At 35.7% G+C, this 20,630-nt stretch overlaps 1 protein-coding gene across 2 annotated transcripts; it reads right to left on the minus strand.

The window, feature by feature from the left end:
• Positions 1–920: 920 nt before the first annotated feature.
• LOC311286582 (uncharacterized protein) lies at positions 921–15,795 on the minus strand. Of its 2 annotated transcripts, XM_084402812.1 has the most exons (7): positions 15,415–15,795; positions 14,508–14,615; positions 9,734–9,857; positions 9,484–9,602; positions 7,478–7,559; positions 7,260–7,334; positions 921–1,600 (listed from the first exon to the last, which is right to left on the minus strand). In XM_084402812.1, exons 4-7 carry the CDS (start codon positions 9,598–9,600, stop codon positions 1,488–1,490), a joined length of 387 nt encoding a protein of 128 aa, XP_084258938.1. In that variant the 5' UTR covers positions 9,601–9,602; positions 9,734–9,857; positions 14,508–14,615; positions 15,415–15,795; the 3' UTR covers positions 921–1,487. The 2 variants fall into 2 exon arrangements, with proteins under 2 accessions (XP_084258938.1, XP_084258939.1); XM_084402813.1 differs by lacking the exons at positions 9,484–9,602; positions 9,734–9,857 and having other exon boundaries at positions 15,415–15,783.
• Positions 15,796–20,630: the final 4,835 nt, after the last annotated feature.

Consider the following 20,630-nt stretch of genomic DNA (forward strand, 5'->3'; position numbering starts at 1 on the left):
GTGAGAAAACACATGCAACCAGGGACAATTAGTTACTGATTTTAGAAACCATCTCATAAAGTCACCAAGCATTCCTACCTCTCTAATGTCCACACCTAATGCCGGGAGCAGCCACAGTAACGTCATTGCGGCGCATCAATGACGTCAACAAATGACGTTCAATTCAATTCAATTCAAATTTATTTGTATAGCGCTTTTCACAATACATATTGTTTCAAAGCAGCTTTACAGAAAGTGCATTTCAGAAATGTACCCATACAGAAGACACATATATTGAAATATATTAATAATAAATATATTTTCATATATTTAAATGTATTAAATCTAAATAGATTAAAATATATGTTATATTTATATGTAAATATATTTTGAAATATATATTAAAAATATATTTAAATATTTGATTTTGGCCCCTTTTTAATATTTCTCACATATATTAAATATGTGTAAATATATTTTGATTGGAAATATTTACATATATTTCTTTATTTTATATGTAAATACATTTAGATATCAATCTATGTAAATATATTCATTTGCAAAATATGTACATATATTAATTTCTAATATATGTTAACATATTAGATTTCTTTATATGTAAATATATTTTAATTGGAAATATTTACATATATTAATTTCCGTTATATGTAAATATATTAATTTGCAATATATGTGCATATATTAATTTCTAATATATGTTAACATATTAGATTTCTTTATATGTAAATATATTGTAATTGGAAATATTTACATATATTAATTTCCATTATATGTAAATATATTAATTTGCAATATATGTGCATACATTAATTTCTAATATTTGTTAACATATTAGATTTCTTTATATGTAAATGTATTTTATTGGAAATATTTACATATATTAATTTCCTTTGTATGTAAATACATTTAGATGCTTATCTATGTAAATATATTAATTTGCAATATATGTGCATATATTAACGTCTAATATTTGTTAACATTAGATTTCTGTATACTGTATGTAAATCTATTCTGAAACATACTCAAATATTCAGTGCTCCTTTTAGTATACTTCATATATATGTAAATAAACCTAAACATGTTTTCATATAATATATTCACATTTACTCCCACTTGATGCAAATAGTCTCCATATATGTAAATATTTACATTGCATTCAGGAACACACTACTACACAAAATTATGTTTTTATTGATGCTGACAAACAGGGTAAAGTAAGTACATATAATATTAACTGCACTTAAAACATCAATCATGAATTGATTCAAACATGAATCAAGCTAAATAAAGCCTGTGGTAAACAACTTGAGGATACTTTGAGTTATGTTCTACAACCTAAATTGCACACAACTATACTGAAAACACGAATTTAGTTGAAGTTATGTTAACTTTTGAAATCATAAGTTTTTAATAAGTATCTAGATGTTTGGGTGTGAATGTGTGCAGTGTACGTTGTAGAACAAAACATTTATAATAAAAAAAAGTTATTATAAAACTGTTTCTTTCTTCTTGTTTTGGAACCTCAGTTCTGCCAACTTGGAATTAATGGCCTGGCCCAACTGTCCAACAGTTGCCTTTTCGTGACGTTTTATGACAGCATCTGCAAAACAATACAAGATGTCAGTGGTTATGGTTAAAGGGTTAGTTTACCTACAAATGCAAATTCTGTCATTATTTAGTCATCCTCATGTCATTCCAAATCTGTAAGACATTCCGTTTACACAAATCAAGACCTTTTTAAAGAAATCTGAGAGCTATCTCTCCCTCCATTGACATTCTACGCAACTACCACTTTCAAGCACCAGAAAGTTAGTAAAGACAAGTCGAGTATTTTGTTTGTGAAAAAAAAAAAATGATTACCACTTTATTTACAAAATATTCATCTCCACTAGAGCAGCAAGGGCAGACGTTGTGTGAACGTGCGTTTGTTATGAGGTTGAAGGATGAACCCAATAGCAGACAGTTTGCAGGACACACTAGGTTTATTATATACAAATAAAAGGGAAAACAAAACCCACGAGGGGGCAAAACAAGACTAGACAGGACAACGTGTGACTAAACTGGACTATGACTTTGACAATTAACTAGACAATAAACAAACAGCAAATACAAGATCAGAACTACACTAGACAATCCACTTGACAGGAATACTCACAGAGTGATCACACAATGTTTGACAATGTTTGACAAAGTTTGACATTGAATGACAATGAACCGACACAAGACAGCAGACATGAGGGGATTAAATAGGGAACAAATAATGAGGGCAACAGGTGATAATGGGGAAACAATAATGACTAAACAAGGATAACAAGGAGAGCGGGGCTAGATGATGAGACAACACAAGCACATGGCCCAGAAAAAGGAAATGTGTGTCCACATAAAACATGGGTCTGTCATGATCCTGCCTCAAGAATTAAAGAACCTCAAGGACTAGATGGCAGGATCATGACAGCGTTGGAGATTATATGTAAATAAAGTGCCAAATTATGTTTTTTTCACAAAGCACTGATGTCTTTACTACCTTTTTGGGGCTTGAAGGTGAGTAATTAATGACAGAACAGGGTTTCAGCAGGTATCTTCAAATTAAATCTAATGCTTTTTAATGCCATTTTTTACATTTTTGACCAAATCAAGCTCAAATGGAGTTACAAGTTTTTCCACCAGTCAGAGATATGTGTTTTGTTGGTCATCAGAAATGGTTTAAACATGATGCGAGTTCTGCCATCTCTGTCAGTGAAGTCCATTCTAAAACGTGTCTGAAAATAAACTGTAACTCAGCGAATATTAGCCACACTTTCATGAGAGATGTCTTTATAAAGCTTGGAATGTCTACTTTTAAATTAAGTAATTCATATCAAAAACAAATATTCTCATTTTATGTAATCCGTTTGAAACCATGGAGATGTACAGTTTTTTCGTTCTCCTTTCATCTCTAATGAGCTGAGGCCGCCATACCCCAGGTGCTATTCACATGGTAAATAGTTTAGGTGATCTATATGCATCACACATGCCCCTGATCAATGATACAAAAACACGAAGTTCCTTCATCAGATTCACTGATAGTTCATCGCGTTTTGAGTATGGCACGCTACTCCGGTAAAGAGGCCCTTCAGAGGATTCTGGACAGCGAGGAAGAATTCACCTTTTCCTCAGAGCAAGATTGAAACTCAAGATGACGAACAGTTGTATTTTGAAGAGAGTTGATCCTGCCAAGGATACGGAGTAAGTTGTTTGGTGTTATATAATTCTTCTCCTGATAATATAGTTCTCGTATAAATTTCAGACTATATTGTGCCTAGTTTTGGCTAGCTTTTGACATCTTATGGGAAATATTGCCTAACAGTGTCCCTTACTTTCTTGTAAGCTATGCTCAGGTGTAAACATTTGTAATGTGATAAGTTACTAAACATATTAATATACACAATATATTTAGCTCAGTTTTGTTTAGCTTCTGACACTGATTATCATGTTAAAATACTGCCTTATGCCTAATTTAGCTTTGCGGATATCTATGTAAATATAACCTATGTGATTTGGTCCAAATATATTTTAGCTTCAGTTAAAATGTGATACTGTTTAAATACTAGACAATATATTTTTATGTATTCACGGGTTTCACGTGACGTCACACAGCGGTGTTGCCGCCATTTGTAGGACCAAATCCAAACATGCCGTCTATCTGCTGTGCTGTAAGCTGCGATAACAGCAAATCTCAAAGAAATGAGAAATTAACGTTTTATAATATCCCTAAAAACCCGGAGCGTCGTCAGAGATGGATCGCTGCTATAAAGAGGGATCACTGGACACCTACAGAACACTCCAGACTCTGCAGTGAGCACTTTATTTCAGGTAAATAATGGCTAGGTTAGCGTTAGCTGTTCTAACATTAGCACTAGTTCCTTACCAATCAGCCTTTCAGTGTGCTATTTTAGTGTGCGACATCTTTCCAATCACACCAGGGAGAGGCTAGGTCCTAAAGATGGCGGCCACAACAAAAAAGTCACGTGACTGAAACCCATGAATAAAATGTTAGATTTTGGTTAGCCTATGGCCCAGCTTATCATGCTAAAATACTGCCTTATGCACAGAAGTTTGTGAATACAGGTGTACATGTTTGAAATGCTCTAAATGCGTGCGGTCTATAGCCTATGTCCCATCAACAGATACTCGCGGTGACGCGGTCTATGGCCCATCAATAGTTATTTCTCTGTCCTATGGCCCATCAACAGATATATACATACATTATGCGTCCATAACCATTAATCAGTTTATTTTGGACAATGCGTGTTTTTTTGTTTTTTTTAGGAATGTGGCTGCATCAAGCTCTCCTTCTCCAGCACCTCGCAGAGGGGAACGCAGGTGTCGTTCAGTTCTCAGTGTGATCAAGAATCATACTGAGTAAACAGACGTTATATTTTACTGATGAAATGCAATTGTTTACATCGTCATAATACAAAAGTACATGTTCTTGTATGAAATTACAACAACTGTTGTCTTTTTTAATCCATGGCCATTAGTGATTGATAATGATAATAATACCTACAGTTTATTTGATGTGTTTTTGATGTGTATGTGTTATGAGCATGCTCAAGTGTTTTGTTTTTTGTTTGTTTTTACAGATGTGACAATGAACATTTCCAAGCACCTGTTCCGAAGAAAACAAAGATAAACAAGCAACAGGCAGTTGACATGGTTCCACAAACTCTGAGATTCATGCCCGCACGGACCGCAACTGAGTTGTCAACTCTGTGCCAAAACACCAATGCTCAGTTAATTAAAATTAAGTTTAAAATAGCCTAACTGTTTGACTATTTGAATATAGTGTAACATTTTTAAATTTACTTATTTCCTGTGATCAAAGCTGAATTTGCATCATTACTTCAGTCTTGAGTGTCACATGATCCTTCAGTAATCATTAGTGCAGCACAATTAATCATATCGCAATCGCGATGTCAAGGCTATGTGATTATGCACAAAATGCTGAGATTATGGAATAAATACATTTGGGCTGTCAATGTTAACACGTTAAATTGATTAAATATTGATAAAATAATTAACGCATCAACACAGCATCCGTTCATTTTTGTCATCCTTTGGCTAGTGTTACTTTATATCAGGGGTTCCCAAACTTTTCCATGACAAGGCCCCCCAAATACCAAGGCCAAGGCCACTAGGTTCTGGCCAAACCTATAAAACTATATAGTTTTACCCAAACTGAATAATTAAGACAAGTTTAAATGGGTACATTTTCTAGAAATATTTTTGAGTCTTCATTTTCTTTTCTGACATCAAACACTTCTGTTAAAACTTAACACACTAGACATGCAAATTATGTGCAGTTTAGGCAGTTTTTGTGTGAAATCACATTTATTTTGTCCATCAAAAATGTGCTTTCATTTTAATTGAGCGTGAGCTGCACAGCAAAAAGAGACTCAGCGCCGAAACCGCTTCACTGCTGCTCACACGACGCTCCTGCTCGCAGTGTAAATGCACTCATTGATTAACATGGATGCTGAAAAAATATGCACCGTTCACGCTTGCGGTGTGAAACGGCTGTAATTCACAAGGTTTCCTACATGTGTGTTCCGTGTGCACGTGTGATGCTGATGTTGCGCGATGTTAATCATGCGGCGCCACATTGCATTTCACCCCTTTCAATCCGATCGAAATTTCATTCGGATCGAGCTCAATCGGATCGATTAAGGTGTTTACATGAAGGTTTGAGCAGCATGAACCTGCTTAAGTTTTATCGATTAAATGAATTATCATCAATTAATCGATTAATCGTTAACATCCCTAGTAACAACTTACATTGTGAGAAAAGTTGTCTATTTTGAATAAATGCTGTTCTTTTTAAATTTTTATTCATTAATGAATCCTGAAAAAAGTATCACAGGTTATAAAAGAAAATATTAAGAAGCACAACCATTTCCAACATTGAAAAATACCAAAGTATTTAGTAGAGTATCAAATCAGGATATTAGAATGATTTCTGAAGGATGTGACACTGAAGACTGGAGTAATGATGCTGAAAATTCAGCTTTGATCACAGGAATAAATTATATTTGAAAGTATATTAAAATATAAAATAACTAAATATACAGTACCAGTCAAAAGTTTGGAAACATGACTATTTTTAATGTTTTTGAAAGAAGTCTCTTATGCTCATCAAGCCTGCAGTTAAAAAACAACAACAACAACAAAAAAAAAAACAGTAATATTATGAAATATTATTACACTTTAAAATAATGGTTCTCTTTTTTAATATACTTTAAAATGTAATTTATTTTTGTGATGCAAAGCTGAATTGTCATCAGCAAGTACTCCAGTCTTTGGTGTCTTATGATCCTTCAGAAATCATTCTAATATGATGATTTGATACTCAGTTATTATCAATGATGGAAACAGTTGTGCTGTTTAATATATTTTTTTGGAATACTTTTTTCAGGATTCATTGATGAGTAAAACGTTAACAGCATTTATTCAAAAAAACAGCATTTATTCAAAATAAAAACATTTCTAACAATATAAATCGTTACCATCACCTTTTATCAATTTAACGCATCCTTGTTGAATTAAAGTACTAATTTCTTTAAAAAATAGTTATTGTTCCCAAACTTTTGAACGGTAGTGTATATTGTTACAAAAGATTTCTATTCTAAATAAATACAGTTCTTTTTAACTTTTTACTCATCAAATAATCCTGAAAAAAGTATCTCAGGTTATAAAAAAAATATTAAGCAGCACAACTGTTTCCAACATTGATCATAAATCAGCATATTAGAATGATTTCTGAAGGATCATAAGACACCAAAGACTGGAGTACTTGCTGATGAAAATTCAGCTTTGCATCACAAAAATAAATTACATTTTATTAAAAAAGAGAACAATTATTTTAAATTGTAATAATATTTAATAATATTACTGCTGATGTATATTACTGTACTTGATGAGCATAAGAGACTTCTTTCAAAAACATAAAAAATAGTCATGTTTCCAAACTTTTGACTGGTACTGTAAATTTAACCTATTACATTTTTCCCCCCGTTTTTAACCCCCGGTCGGAATGCAAAAAAATTCTCGGGGGAGGACAAAATATTTGCGAAAGAAAGCAAAAACCATGTAATTTTTCACTAATTTTTCCCGTCAAAATGTCTCTTTCAGGGCTGTTTATGACAGGCTCAAATACAGGAGGTTTCTATATTTGCAGTCTATGGTTCAGTCATACGTTTAAACAGACCAATTAATAAACTTACTCATAATTGCCTTGACCTTCCCTGGATCCAGGCCATCTCTTGCCTCTTCACCGCATGCGGTCTTGGATTTTCCACCTAAATACCGGAAACAGTGATACTTGTAGGAAGAAACATTTAAAGTATAATGGTATATTACTATTAGTACTTGTAAATGTACCTCTAAGGTTGCTTCGGAGAAGAGTCTCCATGTCAAAAACACTACAGAGGAGACACCTTACCATAGAAGTGGACGTATTGGCATGATGCTGCCCTCCATGCACTTCTGGACACAAACACTTCTGATCCAGGATAGATTTCAACCTAAGGATACAACAACAAAAATGACCAGATAACGTTTTATTTTATCTTTGTTATTAAAAATAAGAAGTAGTGATGGGCATTTTTCAAAAATATTGCATTCGAATATTCAGGCTCATAAAAATCAAATGGTGTTTGGTGTCATAACCTTATTTTTTTTTATAATACAATAAAGATGCACAATTCTGGATAAATTGAGAATCACAATTTTGTTTTATGAAAATTATTAAATCGAACCAAAAATTGAAATCTTGCTAATCGGAATCAAATTCAATCTGGACATCTGTATCGATCCCCAGCACTAGTGTGTGTCTGTATATTGTAAAAACACTCACTGGGGTTAGGCTTATTCTTAAAGGAGTGATCACCTACAATCTTCACTTTTCCACGAGAATCAATGTATGTTATGATTGCCTAACGATTATACACTGGCCGGGAAGCCGATATTTAAAAGTGAAGCGTTTGTTTACCTCAGGGTTTGTAAAATAGCCCACGTGCACGCGCACTCAAATACGAGATTTTGATTTCTTCTCTGTCTTGACGTCACGACGGGGGAGGATATGCCATATATGGACAGCGCAGCAGGAAGCTCGCCCTTACCCTCTCCCCTCTCCCCTCTCCCCCTCATATTCAGTCGCGAAAGATGCAGAAACGAAGTGCACACGTGAGTTGCTCTGTGGTTGACTGCCAGAATCAACATGTAAATGTGTTTTCTCTACCAAGAACGGACCTAGCTATCAGGGACCAGTGGATTAAATTAATTTTTAATGACGCGGTTCCTTCAACCCTTCCCACTGGCTTATCGTTACGTGTTTGTGCTAAACATTGTACGCCGAAATCCTTCACAAATTTGTGGCAATATCAGGCGAAGTTGGCGAAGTTCCAACAAAATTGCCTGCAATTGAAACGGTGAGACTGTGTTTTTATTGCTCTACTGTGTGTAACAAACAGCATCTAGGTGGGTTTTCGCCTGGAAGGCTTTATAGAAATCTGGCATCCTACTGAACGAAGTTAAACTGAGAGAGCGTGGCGTTCACAGACACCAGAATGAACGAATTCACAGTAACGTTCATCAGGCAGTAATGCGGTACGTTCAGTTCACTTTCGCCCAAAATATGAACGAGTTGATGAACTATCGTTCAATGAACGCGTTCAGGCACAACACTGGCAGGAGTATTAGCTTCGAGGTATGGGGAATGGCTGCTAACGTACTTTGCAAAAAACAAATGACTGAGATCATCATGAATTCGGTTATTGTTTATTTATTGCCTAACGCTTATATATGAGGCGCCGTCTAGTTTGTGTGTGTGTGTGCTCACGTCTTATATTTGTGTGTGTGTGCTGTGCTCGTGTCTCATATGAGTAACTTTATGTGCGTGAGGGTTCATATACATGTATGTGTGACTACTTATTAAATATGCAAGCGTGTTGCATATATGTGTGCGTGAATGAAGTTTGATTTAAGCCCTAAACGGCGCCTCATACTTATACACTGGCCGGGAAGCCGGTCGCATTCATTCACAACTTGCGCCATGATGTCAGTTTGTAATGATATGCTAAAGCGTTACATGCGGTGTCAACCCCCCTCCTTCCTGCAACCAATCAACGCGCCCCTCATTTGCATTATTATAATGACCGTCCACGACAGCCAAAATATCGCATCAGATCTCGCGAGACAATAATGCCTACAGAAATAAGGGTCTGAGGAGCTCTGTATATTTTTTTCCACTTTTCTTTTTTAGAAGGGCCTGAAAGACTATAATACAGCAGTAGGTATCCAAGGTAATACTAGGGTATGACTCCTTTAAAAAACTTGAAAAGTATTAGAACAGTTAGAATAATCAAAAACAAGGAAGTTATTTTTTGGTCAAAGAAAACTACATATCAAAAGAAAGAATTTAAGTGATTTGGTGTCTGAGAAACTTACACTAGTGTTGGCTGCATTGTCTGATGGTACTGGGTACTGTCCAGGTGCTGTTATCATGTTTTTAAGCTCCGCAATAGACTGTTGAATAACACGAAGTGACTCTTCCATGTTTCCCATTTCTTAAATGCAAAATCAACAAGATACTTCACATTGAGGGTACGAAGGAATTTGCAAAAGAAATATAAAATATTCCTAAAATGTTAGATCTTAAGAGACGTAAATAATAAGGCACATATTGTGCAGATCTTACTCTCTACAACAAATTCTCAAAGGTCTGATATGTCCTCCCGTATGTCCTTGTATGGTTGTGGCAAGTCTTTTTTCTGGATCTTCTCCATAAGTGCTCTCTGCTGTGAGACTTTCATTGTCTTCATCTTGGTGTAAACAATAAATAAATGTCTGAATAACATGCACCTCACAAAGAAAAAATAAATAAAATGAAATGAAATGGCCTCTGCACGGACAATAAGGAAATATGAAAATAATAAGAGAGTCATAAAAGTTCTAGTTAATAATAATAATGCATCAATGTTTTTGCCAAAAATATCAACCATTTTTAATATTATATTTAATAATAGTTTAAGGAGAACTCCGGTCAATTTTAACATTGAGCTCATTTTTTTGTACATTTGGAGTGCTGTCAATACAGAGAACAACGACACAAATCGGTGTTGCCTACACCGAGTTATTCTATTTTTAAAATTTGCACCCTGTTGACTTCAATGGGGCAAGTTTTAAACCTGCTTTTAGCCTCTTAACATCCTTGATGTGTCATTACAAGTGCACAGCCAATGTGAGTGATTCCTTCAGAGCAGGGTTCCAGACTGCGACCAAAATGGTCGCATATGCGACCATTTTTTGAGAATGTGCGAGTTAAAATTGTATGTAGTCGCATTTGTGCGAGTGCATGGTCATGTACAACTCAGTTAAATTCACGCATGAATTTTCCTGCATTGAACTTGTTTTAGCGCCCGCCAAAATTAATTGTTGTCCCGCCAAAGACTTATTTGATCGGTGAGTAATGTAGATGAACTAACGTTACATGTTTTCATGTTTAACTGAACGAGCAGAGATAGAGACCCGGTTGCGCGCACACACACTCTCTTCGGAGCAGGCGAAAGTGTAAACAAGACTTCACCGTCTACAAACTAAGCGCTGTCTTGCTCTCTCTCCCTCGCACATTTTAATCAAAATAAATCGACACGGTGGTAAAAGGTCGGAAGACCAAAGTTTCATGTGGAGCATTCGGAGATTTTTTTTTTCCTGAATTACCGCTGGGTGAATTGTGCTAAATAAGTTGCCTTATCTTCTCTGAAAAGCATTCCGGACATTCAGCTGACATAAAACAACACTTTAATTAAACGAAAAAAACTATCCAATGATGAAATGTTTTCTGTGTTGACACAAATCTTGGATGTCCATGTCCTAACTGCTGGGATAATCACACAACGCGCATGACATGTCCAATTCGCGAACTAACGACTCATTTGAACCGATTCATTTTAATGAATGGTTAAAACAACTGATCTTTCAAACACTGAACTCAGGAGACGTCTGAATCAATGTATAACTAATCAGTAACACTTTACAATAAGGTTCTATTGATTACATATATTACATAAAAAGTACAGTTTACTTACTCAAGCTTAAGCTTTAAAATAAATAAAACCACTTGTTTTTTTGAAAAGCATATGACAACATTTTTCCTCACAGTGCTATCAAGAATCGATAAGAGAATCGTTAAAGAATCGGATCGATAATCAGAATTGTCAGTGGCATTGATATTGATAAAATCCCCATCCCTATGTAAAGACAGTAAATTTATAATCAAACTTTAAAGAACATACATGTTTTTTAATAGTTTTTTTGAGAGTTAAAAGATTAAAACATTTTGCTAACATGAGGTCTTGTGTCACTGTCAAGTCTTTTTACATCAGTGCAAAACTAGGGTATGCAGATTAAGACCACTATTCATCAGCATGCATTGATTAATCCCATGGCATGTAGCAAAAAAACAAACAAAAAAGAAGGTGCGACCAAATCATATGCAGGTGCGACCAACTGAGAAAGTTGGTGGCAGCAGTGCAACCAGTGGAAAAGTTAGTCTGGAGCCCTGCTTCAGAGTGAAAACGGGTGAATCTGACTGCAGTAGATGTGAAAGATATGGATAAAAATCATACCTGCAAACTCCACACACTAAAAAAGGTGACAGTGTCGGGGGGGCAGGGGTGCAGACTAACTTTATTTTTTTTTATACATGCCATGCGATTAATCAATGCATGCTGATGAATGATGTATAATAATAATAATTAATCTGCATACCCTAGTTTTGCACTGATGTAACAAGACTGACAGTGACACACAATAAGAGCATGTTAGCAAAATGTTTTAATCTTTTAAATCTTAAAAAAAACTATTAAAAAACATGCATGTTCTTTAATGTTTAATTATAATTTTACTGTCTTCACATAGGGATGGGATTTGATAACATTTTATCAATAATAATGCCACTGACGATTCTGATTATCGATCCGATTCTTTTTTCTCTCTTTTTTCTCGATTCTTGATAGCACTGTGTGGAAAAATGTTTTACTTTTTTTAAAAAAAGTGGTTTTATTTATTTTAAAGTTTAAGCTTGAGTTAGCAAACTGTACTTTTTATGTAATTTATGTAATAAATAGAACCTTATTATAAAGTGTTACTGATTAGTTATACACCGATTCAGACGTCTCCTGAGTTCAGTGTTGGAAAGATCAGTTGTTTTAACCATTCATTCAAATGGTGTTACAATGGTGTTTCATGTATTCAGAGTTGTTTACAGTGTTAAAGAGATGGATTCTCATGCTAAACATGGCCAAAGTTTAAAAAAAATTTTTTAGACGAATAACAGAGAATTTTCTGTGCCGAAAATCTTACTTCCGGGTTGGTACAAGTTTCGGCTGATTTTTTTCGATCATGGATCTAATAGGGCTGGGTATCGTTTAAAAAATTTCGATACCAATACCGATACCGATACCTTGATTTCGATACCGGTTCCTGATCGATACTTTTTTCGATACCAATTTTATGAAATCCATTTTAACAAGATTACATAACACATTACCTCAGAAAAACTTTGGTTTTATTTTTTCAGTTTGACTCATGCTCCTTAGTCAGTGCACAAAGGAACAAAAAAAGCACAAAGGAACAAAATATTCCTTATACATATACATAAGGTACAATTATTTTATTTTTTTATAAAGAGCTCATGCTCACCAAAGCTGAATTTATTTCATCAAAAATACAGTAAAACTTGTAACATTGTGGAATAGTATTACAATTTCAAATCTTATTTGAATATATTTCAAAATGTAATTTATTCCTGTGTTGTCAAAGCTGAAATATGAAAACAGTTTTTGGAAGGTCATTTTTGATCACTTTAATGCATGCTTACTGAAAAAAAATTCTGACCAACACGTTTTTGAACGGCAGTGTACATTCAGTAGGTCATTATTGCAATATAAACACAGTCAGAGTGATCAACAAGGTATCTCTTCATTTACCAGTCGAAGACGCAGCAACTTTCTGCTCTTATGTTTACTCCGTGCACTGTCAAGGGCTTCATCATATCTGTCGCGGTACCGTCTTTGCAGCCATTATTTTACCACAAATACTGCATCGCACGCTGTTGGCATCGAGCCTGGAGAAATGTAGCCACACTTTTGATCGACTTTTCCACATCTTTAGGGTATTGTGAGTGTGTGTGCTTGCGTGTCATTGAGTATGTGCGCGAGTTTGTGTGTGTGTGCTCGCGTCCATAGGCTCGCGTTTCATGAGAATGTGCGTGGACAGTTTGTGTGCGCGCGCGCGTCTCATAAGAGTATGTGCGGAGAGTTCCGCGCGTCTCGTGTGTGTAGAGTTTGCGTGTATGTGCGTGAGCGAATTTAGGCGTGTCATTGTGCATTTCATATGTATTTGTTTGAGCACTGACGTTGACGAGTTAACCCCTTAGGTATCGAAATCTGGTACCGAAAAACAAGTCATTTTTCGATACTCGATAGTATCGAGGCAATTCGGTCGGTACCTAAAAAGTATCGAACTCGGTACCCAGCCCTAGGATCTAATGACGTAGACCAGAGAGGAACTCCTTATATGAGCATTTCTCCCGGAAAAGCTCGCCCGCGCACACGTCGACCAGAGGAGAGCGAGACCGCGCACATCAACAGGAAATCATCGGCAGCGCTGCATAGGATTTGTTCAATGTGTGAATGTCTCTTCAAAGTGTGTTTTTGGATGTGAGGGAAAGCTTTCCGTGTTTAGCTTCCCAAAGAACCCAGCGTTAGGAACAGTGGATGGAGTTTGTTTTTCCGGGGCAAAAATGGAGATGTGCAAGACTGTTTGTTCCCTGCATTTCGACAATGATTGTTTTATAAACAAAGCCCAGATCGATGGATTTGCAGATCGTCTAATGCAGTGGTTCCCAATTCCAGTCCTCGTGACCCACTGCTCTGCACATTTTGTATGTCTCCCTTATTTAACACACCTGAACCAGATCATCAGCTCATTAGGAGAGACTCCATGAACTGAACTGAGTGTGTCAGATAAGAGAGACCTACAAAATGTGCAGAGCAGTGGGTCACGAGGACTGGAATTGGGAACCACTGGTCTAATGCTTAAGGATCGAGCAGTCGCAATGATAAAGGTTCGCGGTCGCAGGTGGTGAGTAAAACTGCTTCAAATGTCTCTGTGTGTTGTTAGCAATCATATACTGTCTATGTTAGCAATCGACGCGTTAGCAGCACAGCTTTAACACGGCCCGCCTCCAGACGCTCGCTTTTTTCCGGAAAGACTCGGTACAGCCTATCTTTCTTTTATAAATATAATAAAACTAAAGACTTTTTGGAGATATGAAGGATGCAATACTACTCTATAGTAGTGTTGTCAAAAATATCGATATTTCGATAAATATCGATACTGAAATATCTGAACGGTAGTTAAAGTAGTTAGTTCACCCAAAAACGAAAATTATGTCATTATTTACTCACCCTCATGTCGTTCCAATCCAAGACGTTCGTTTAATCTTTTTGATGAAATCTGAGATCTTTTTATCACTCCACTGACAGTCTACACAACTTGCACAATGACATGCATTTCTGAAGAAAAGCAGAAAGACACAATCATTTTTAAATACTGTGAGTGCATCTGTTTCACCCATTATCTTCTGTTGGATTAGCCTACATTTTTAAATCTTCTGTTTTTAGTTGTTACCAGAGCATTTTCCTGAAAATAGCAATCACACAATAAGAAGTATTTAAAAAAAATATATATTTTTCTGCACATTAATGTCAATTAACTATTGAACATAATTGCTTGTATTTTTTATGTATATCCAGTAGTGTCTGATATTCCAAAGAAATTTAACGGTAAAACTTTACAATAAGGTTCGTTAGTTAACTACATTAGTTAACATGAACTAATAAAGAACTGCACCTATACAGCATTTATTAATCTTTAATTTCAACATTTACTAATGTTTTATTAAAACCTTGTAAACATTAGCCTAGTTAATGCACTGTGAACTAACATGAACTAACAATGAACAGCTGTATTTTTATTAACCTTAAAGTTACAAACTTACAAATACTGTAACAAATGTATTGCTCATAGTTAGTTCTTGTTATAAAGTGATACCAATTTAGGCTAACATAAAACAAAGATGAGTACAATTATCATTATCATTAATAAACTGAATTTTGTGTAAGTTACAGTGATAAAAACATGAAATAGGCCTAATGCTGCAAACAGAACACAAAACAGTGTAAAACTAACACAGTAAGCGCGTTTCCTCTTGCTCACACCGGTTTGAATAACATAGAACGTTACTTAAAATCTTTTTACATATCTCTAAAATTAAAATAAACAGATTTGAGGGCATTAGCACGTTATACTCACCGCTAAACTGAATGAGTTGACAAGGCCAACCTCGCTTATTGAACTTCTTTTCTTCCAGAAAACGCCTCTCTTCCGTTCCACTTGTGAATGACCACGGGTTGTATTTCTGTCATGTCTTTGTGTTTTAATTGTGATAGTCCACAAATATGAACGTATATGAATGATGTCGTCAGTGAATAATCAACCAAACCGTATTTTATGGAGCAGACACTACGGGAAAATACGCTGACTGACCCGTAACCCGTAATGAGCATCAGCTGATCTCGAGACTCGTTGTGAGGACAACGACCGCGCGAAGGAAGAAGATCTGGTCACGTGCGGGCAATTTATGCGGGCGGGTGAAAAAGTTCGTCTAACAAAACAGCATAACTGCAGTACAAACGGTAGACCTATGAAGACTTCATATGCAAAAACCAAAAAGTCCATCTGAAGGTTTTATATTTATTTAAATAAGCTTTTTTTTTATTTATTTTTATTTTTTTATAAAGCTCCTTTATTAGTTTCAATAATTTCACTTTAATGACAACTAAAATGACCTCATTGCCATTAAAGTGAAATTACTAAACCTAAACATAGGAGCCTGATTAAAAAAAAAAAGTCAGATGAGGTTTTTGCATTTAAAGTCTTCACATGCATATCAGTGCATCAGTGTTATTGTTTCAATCTGATTTCAATATACTTCATTATACAGCAGATCTACAGTTGTACTGCAGTTATACTTCACTATAATGAAGTTGTACTTTTTGTACTGCAGTTTTACTGCTGTTGAACTTCAATGTACTGCAGTTATATTGTATCTATACTTCGTTATACTGCAGTGCAAATCTACAGATGCACTTCATTGTACTGCAATTATACTGCTTTGAACTGCAGTTTTACTGCAGTTGTACTTCATTGTACTGCAGTTATTTTTTGTAAGGGGTTTTTCATTGTTGTGTACAAGAGTTAAAAACTATAAATACTGTTCGTTTTCTCACACAAACCGCTCGTTTCGTGTCTTAGGCCATCAATGTGTACTTACGATGGGGAATTGTTTCATTTAGACGATGGGGAATTTTTTAATTTGGACTTTGTGCATGCTCTTTGAGACAGTGACCATATACCTGTGAACAAAACAATGAACCAATGAGAACAAGACACATGAACAGGGGAGTACATGGCAGGTTCACAAGAAATGACAAACCAGGGAAGCACATGACAAGAAACTGAAACATAACCCAACACCATCTGTGACAATGTGACACTATTCATGCCTCATGTATTTTCATATGACATGAGGCATGAAATATATTGTCACATACATGTACACATATTTATACATGCAACATGTAGATCAACTGTTATGCTTGAATTTTTATGCATGTTGAAAATATATTTTCAAAATATATTTCAATATATTTAACAGTGTCTCACATATATGTGAATATATTACATTTCTGTATGGGTACATAGAGAAATACAGTTAGTTAATCATGTATTGATTTAGGGCATAAACATCGCCCGCGTCGAGTCGTCTCAACTGTAGTATAAAATGTAAGTATTATGTGAATGCCTGGCTGAAGAGATGCGTCTTTAATCTAGTTTTAAACTGGGACAGCGAGTCTGAGCCTCGAACAATATCAGGAAGGCCATTCCACAGTTTAGGAGCTAAATGTGAAAAAGCTCTCCCTCCTGTAGTGGACTTAGATATCCTAGGAATGACCAGAAGCCTCGAATTTAGTGATCTTAAAGAGCGCGATGGATTGTAGGGCGATAGAAGTTCCGTTAAATACACGGGAGCTAAACCATTTAGGGCTTTATAGGTCAGTAGCAATACTTTGTAATTGATACGGAACTTTATAGGTAACCAATGTAGAGACGACAGAATTGGTGTTATATGATCGTATTTTCTTGATCTAGTAAGAACTCTAGCGGCGGCATTTTGGACTAACTGTAGCTTGTTTATTGAGGATGCAGGACAACCAGCTAATAAAGCATTACAGTAATCTAGTCTCGAGGTCATGAATGCATGAACTAACTTTTCTGCATCAGAAACAGATAGCATGTTACGTAGCTTAGCAATGTTTCTAAGGTGGAAATAGGCTGTTCTTGTAACATATGAAATATGATTTTCAAAAGACAAGTTGCGGTCTAATATAACACCCAGGTCTTTTACTGTAGAGGATAAAGTAACAGGACACCCTTCTAAATTAAAGTTGTATTGTAAGAGGTTTTGTGGGCAGTTTTTTGGACTAATAAGTAATACCTCCGTTTTATCTGAATTTAATAGCAGAAAATTACATGTCATCCAGTATTTTATATCTTTAACACACTCTGTTAATTTAGATAATTTAGCGTTTTCATCTGGTCGTGATGAAATATATAATTGAGTGTCATCAGCATAACAGTGGAAATTAATTCCATGTTTTCTTATAATATTACCAAGTGGCAGCATATATATTGAGAATAGCAGAGGGCCTAACACAGATCCTTGCGGTACACCGTAGTTTACTGACGTTATCTTCGATTTTTCCCCATTTACGCAGACAAAATGGTAACGGTCTGATAAGTACGATCTAAACCAGTTTAATGCCTGTCCCTGAACACCAGTGTAGTTTTGTAGTCGGTCTAAGAGTATTGTGTGATCTATAGTATCGAACGCAGCACTAAGATCAAGTAAAACTAGTATTGAGATACAGCCTTGGTCAGAAGCTAAAAGTAAATCATTTGTGATTTTAACGAGCGCAGTTTCTGTGCTATGGTGCGGTCTGAAACCTGACTGAAACTTTTCATAGATATCATTTTCTTGCAAGAAAGAGCACAGTTGAGCGGACACAACTTTTTCTAGTATTTTAGACATAAATGGAAGATTTGAAATGGGTCTGTAATTTGCTAGGTTATTATGATCTAATTGTGGTTTCTTAATAAGAGGTTTTATAACTGCCAACTTGAATATTCTTGGAACATGACCTAAGGATAAAGACGAGTTAATAATATTGAGAAGAGGCTCTTCCACTACAGGTAACACTTGTTTCAGTAGTTTAGTTGGTATTGGATCTAATAAACACGTTGTTGGTTTAGATGCAATGATAAGTTTATTTAACTCTTCCTGTCCTATAGTTGCAAAGCGCTGTAATTGTTCTTGCGGGGTGATAATTGAGGCTGAATCATAAGACACCATTAAAGATTGTACATTTACAATTGTGTTTCTGATGCTTTCTATTTTCTCAGTGAAGAAATTCATAAAATCATTACTACTACACTGTGACAGAATATTTTGCTCCGGTAACGTCTGTTTATTTGTTAGTCTAGCGACGGTGTTAAATAAAAACCTTGGATTGTTTTGGTTGTTTTCTATTAGTTTGCGGAGATGCTCAGCCCTGGCTGCTTTTAGGGCCTTTTTATAACGTGACATACTGTCTTTCCATGCGATTCTAAAGACCTCTAAATTAGTTTGTTTCCATTTACGCTCTAAATTACGAGTTTCTCTCTTTAGAACATGCGTAACACTGTTGTACCATGGTGCTTTAGTTTTCTCTCTAACCTTTTTTAATCTAATTGGTGCAACGATGTCTAATGTACTAGAGAAAATGGTGCTCATAGTGCTAGTCATTTCCTCTAGTTCATCTGTTTGTTTGGGTTCACTGAGCAGCTGAGACAGATCAGGTAAGCTATTTGAGAAATGATCTGTAGTTGTTGGAAGGATTGTTCTGCCTGGTCGATAACGCGGCGCAACATGACAAATTTCAGCGGTACGTAGTATGCAAGTGACCATGTAATGGTCAGTGACTTCATCACTTTGCGGTATAATATCTATATCGGTTGGATCGGCTCCATGTGATATAATTAAATCTAGCGTATGATTAAGACGATGAGTGGGACCAGTTACGTTTTGCTTGACCCCAAAGGAGTTTAATAAATCTGTAAACGCAGCCCCTAAAGCATCATTTGAATTATCTACGTGTATGTTAAAATCTCCAACAATTAATGCTTTATCGACATTGACCAAAAGATCTGAGAGAAAGTCTGCAAACTCTTTTAGGAAATCAGCGTAAGGCCCAGGCGGTCTATATACGGTAGCCAAGGCTAGAGATAATATGGATTTCTTTCTTACATCTAAGAGAGTAACATTTAGCACAAGTACTTCAAACGAATTAAACCTGTGACCTGTTTTCTGAGTAACAGTAAGAATATCTTTATAGATTATAGCAACACCACCGCCACGACCAATCAGACGGGGCTCATGCTTGTAACAGTATCCAGGAGGAGTAGACTCATTAAGACCGAAATAATCATTTGGTTTAAGCCAGGTTTCAGTAAGGCAAAGTACATCGAAACTATTATCTGTGACCATTTCATTTACAATAACCGCCTTAGGTGTAAGCGATCTGATGTTTAAAAGACCTAGCTTTATAAATTGTTTTTGTTCACTAATATTGAGATTTTCTGGTTTAATCACAATTAGATTTTTCTTAGATCCTGCAGTAGATTTATTATTTGATCTCAGTAAACGAGGAATAGACACAGTTTCAATATAATGTTCTACATTGGTACTTATATCAATTAAGTTTGGACAGCAAAGAGTGTGATTTGGACTTTGACTTACTAGTCATATGGTGTTGATCTCAAGCACAAGTCTGTCGCACTTTATATCCCCATGGGGACAGCTAATTGGCTTACGATCCACCTATAATTATAAGGGAAAGTAAAGGGCTTTCCCACCACACATGCATATGTTTGTAATTGTATATGGGCTATATATAATGAGCACCCAATTTCCTTCCAAAATTAAACACAAAAACGTATTAATGCTGTGTTTCTACTACTCCCCAGAAAAAAAAAGATGATATTGTATGTAAGTAATTTAAGTGTCAACGTAATAATCAATGTACATTATTCACCGATAATTGCTGCAAATATAGCTGCTGCTGTCTGCCCCGCTTAAAATCATTGGCAACGCGGATGTGTTTGGAACTATAGGATACATGAACCCACTGTTGTGTCTGAACGCGTTCATTGAACGATAGTTCATGAACTCATATTTTGGGCGAAGGTGAACTGAACGTACCGTAGGCTAATATCTTTTTTTACAGGCTATGGCTAATACTGCCTGTGCCTGATGAACGTTACTGTGGACTCGTTCATTCTGGTGTCTGAGAACGGCACGCTCTCTCAGTTTAACTTCGTTCAATGGGTGCCAGATTTCTATAGAGCCTTCCTAGAAACCCCGCCTAAAA

The sequence above is a fragment of the Rutilus rutilus genome (assembly GCF_951802725.1).
Source record: "Rutilus rutilus genome assembly, chromosome: 2".
In the NCBI taxonomy this organism is placed as follows: domain Eukaryota; kingdom Metazoa; phylum Chordata; class Actinopteri; order Cypriniformes; family Leuciscidae; genus Rutilus; species Rutilus rutilus.

Excerpts from the sequence above, each read along its gene's own strand:
- LOC311286582 (XM_084402812.1), bottom strand. The coding sequence starts at position 9,600 with ATGGGAAACATGGAAGAGTCACTTCGTGTTATTCAACAGTCTATTGCG. Across the intron at positions 7,560-9,483 it reads ACAATGCAGCCAACACTAGT|GTTGAAATCTATCCTGGATC; the intron begins GTAAGTTTCTCA and ends TTGTATCCTTAG. Across the intron at positions 1,601-7,259 it reads GAAGGTCAAGGCAATTATGA|ATGCTGTCATAAAACGTCAC; the intron begins GTAAGTTTATTA and ends ATTGTTTTGCAG.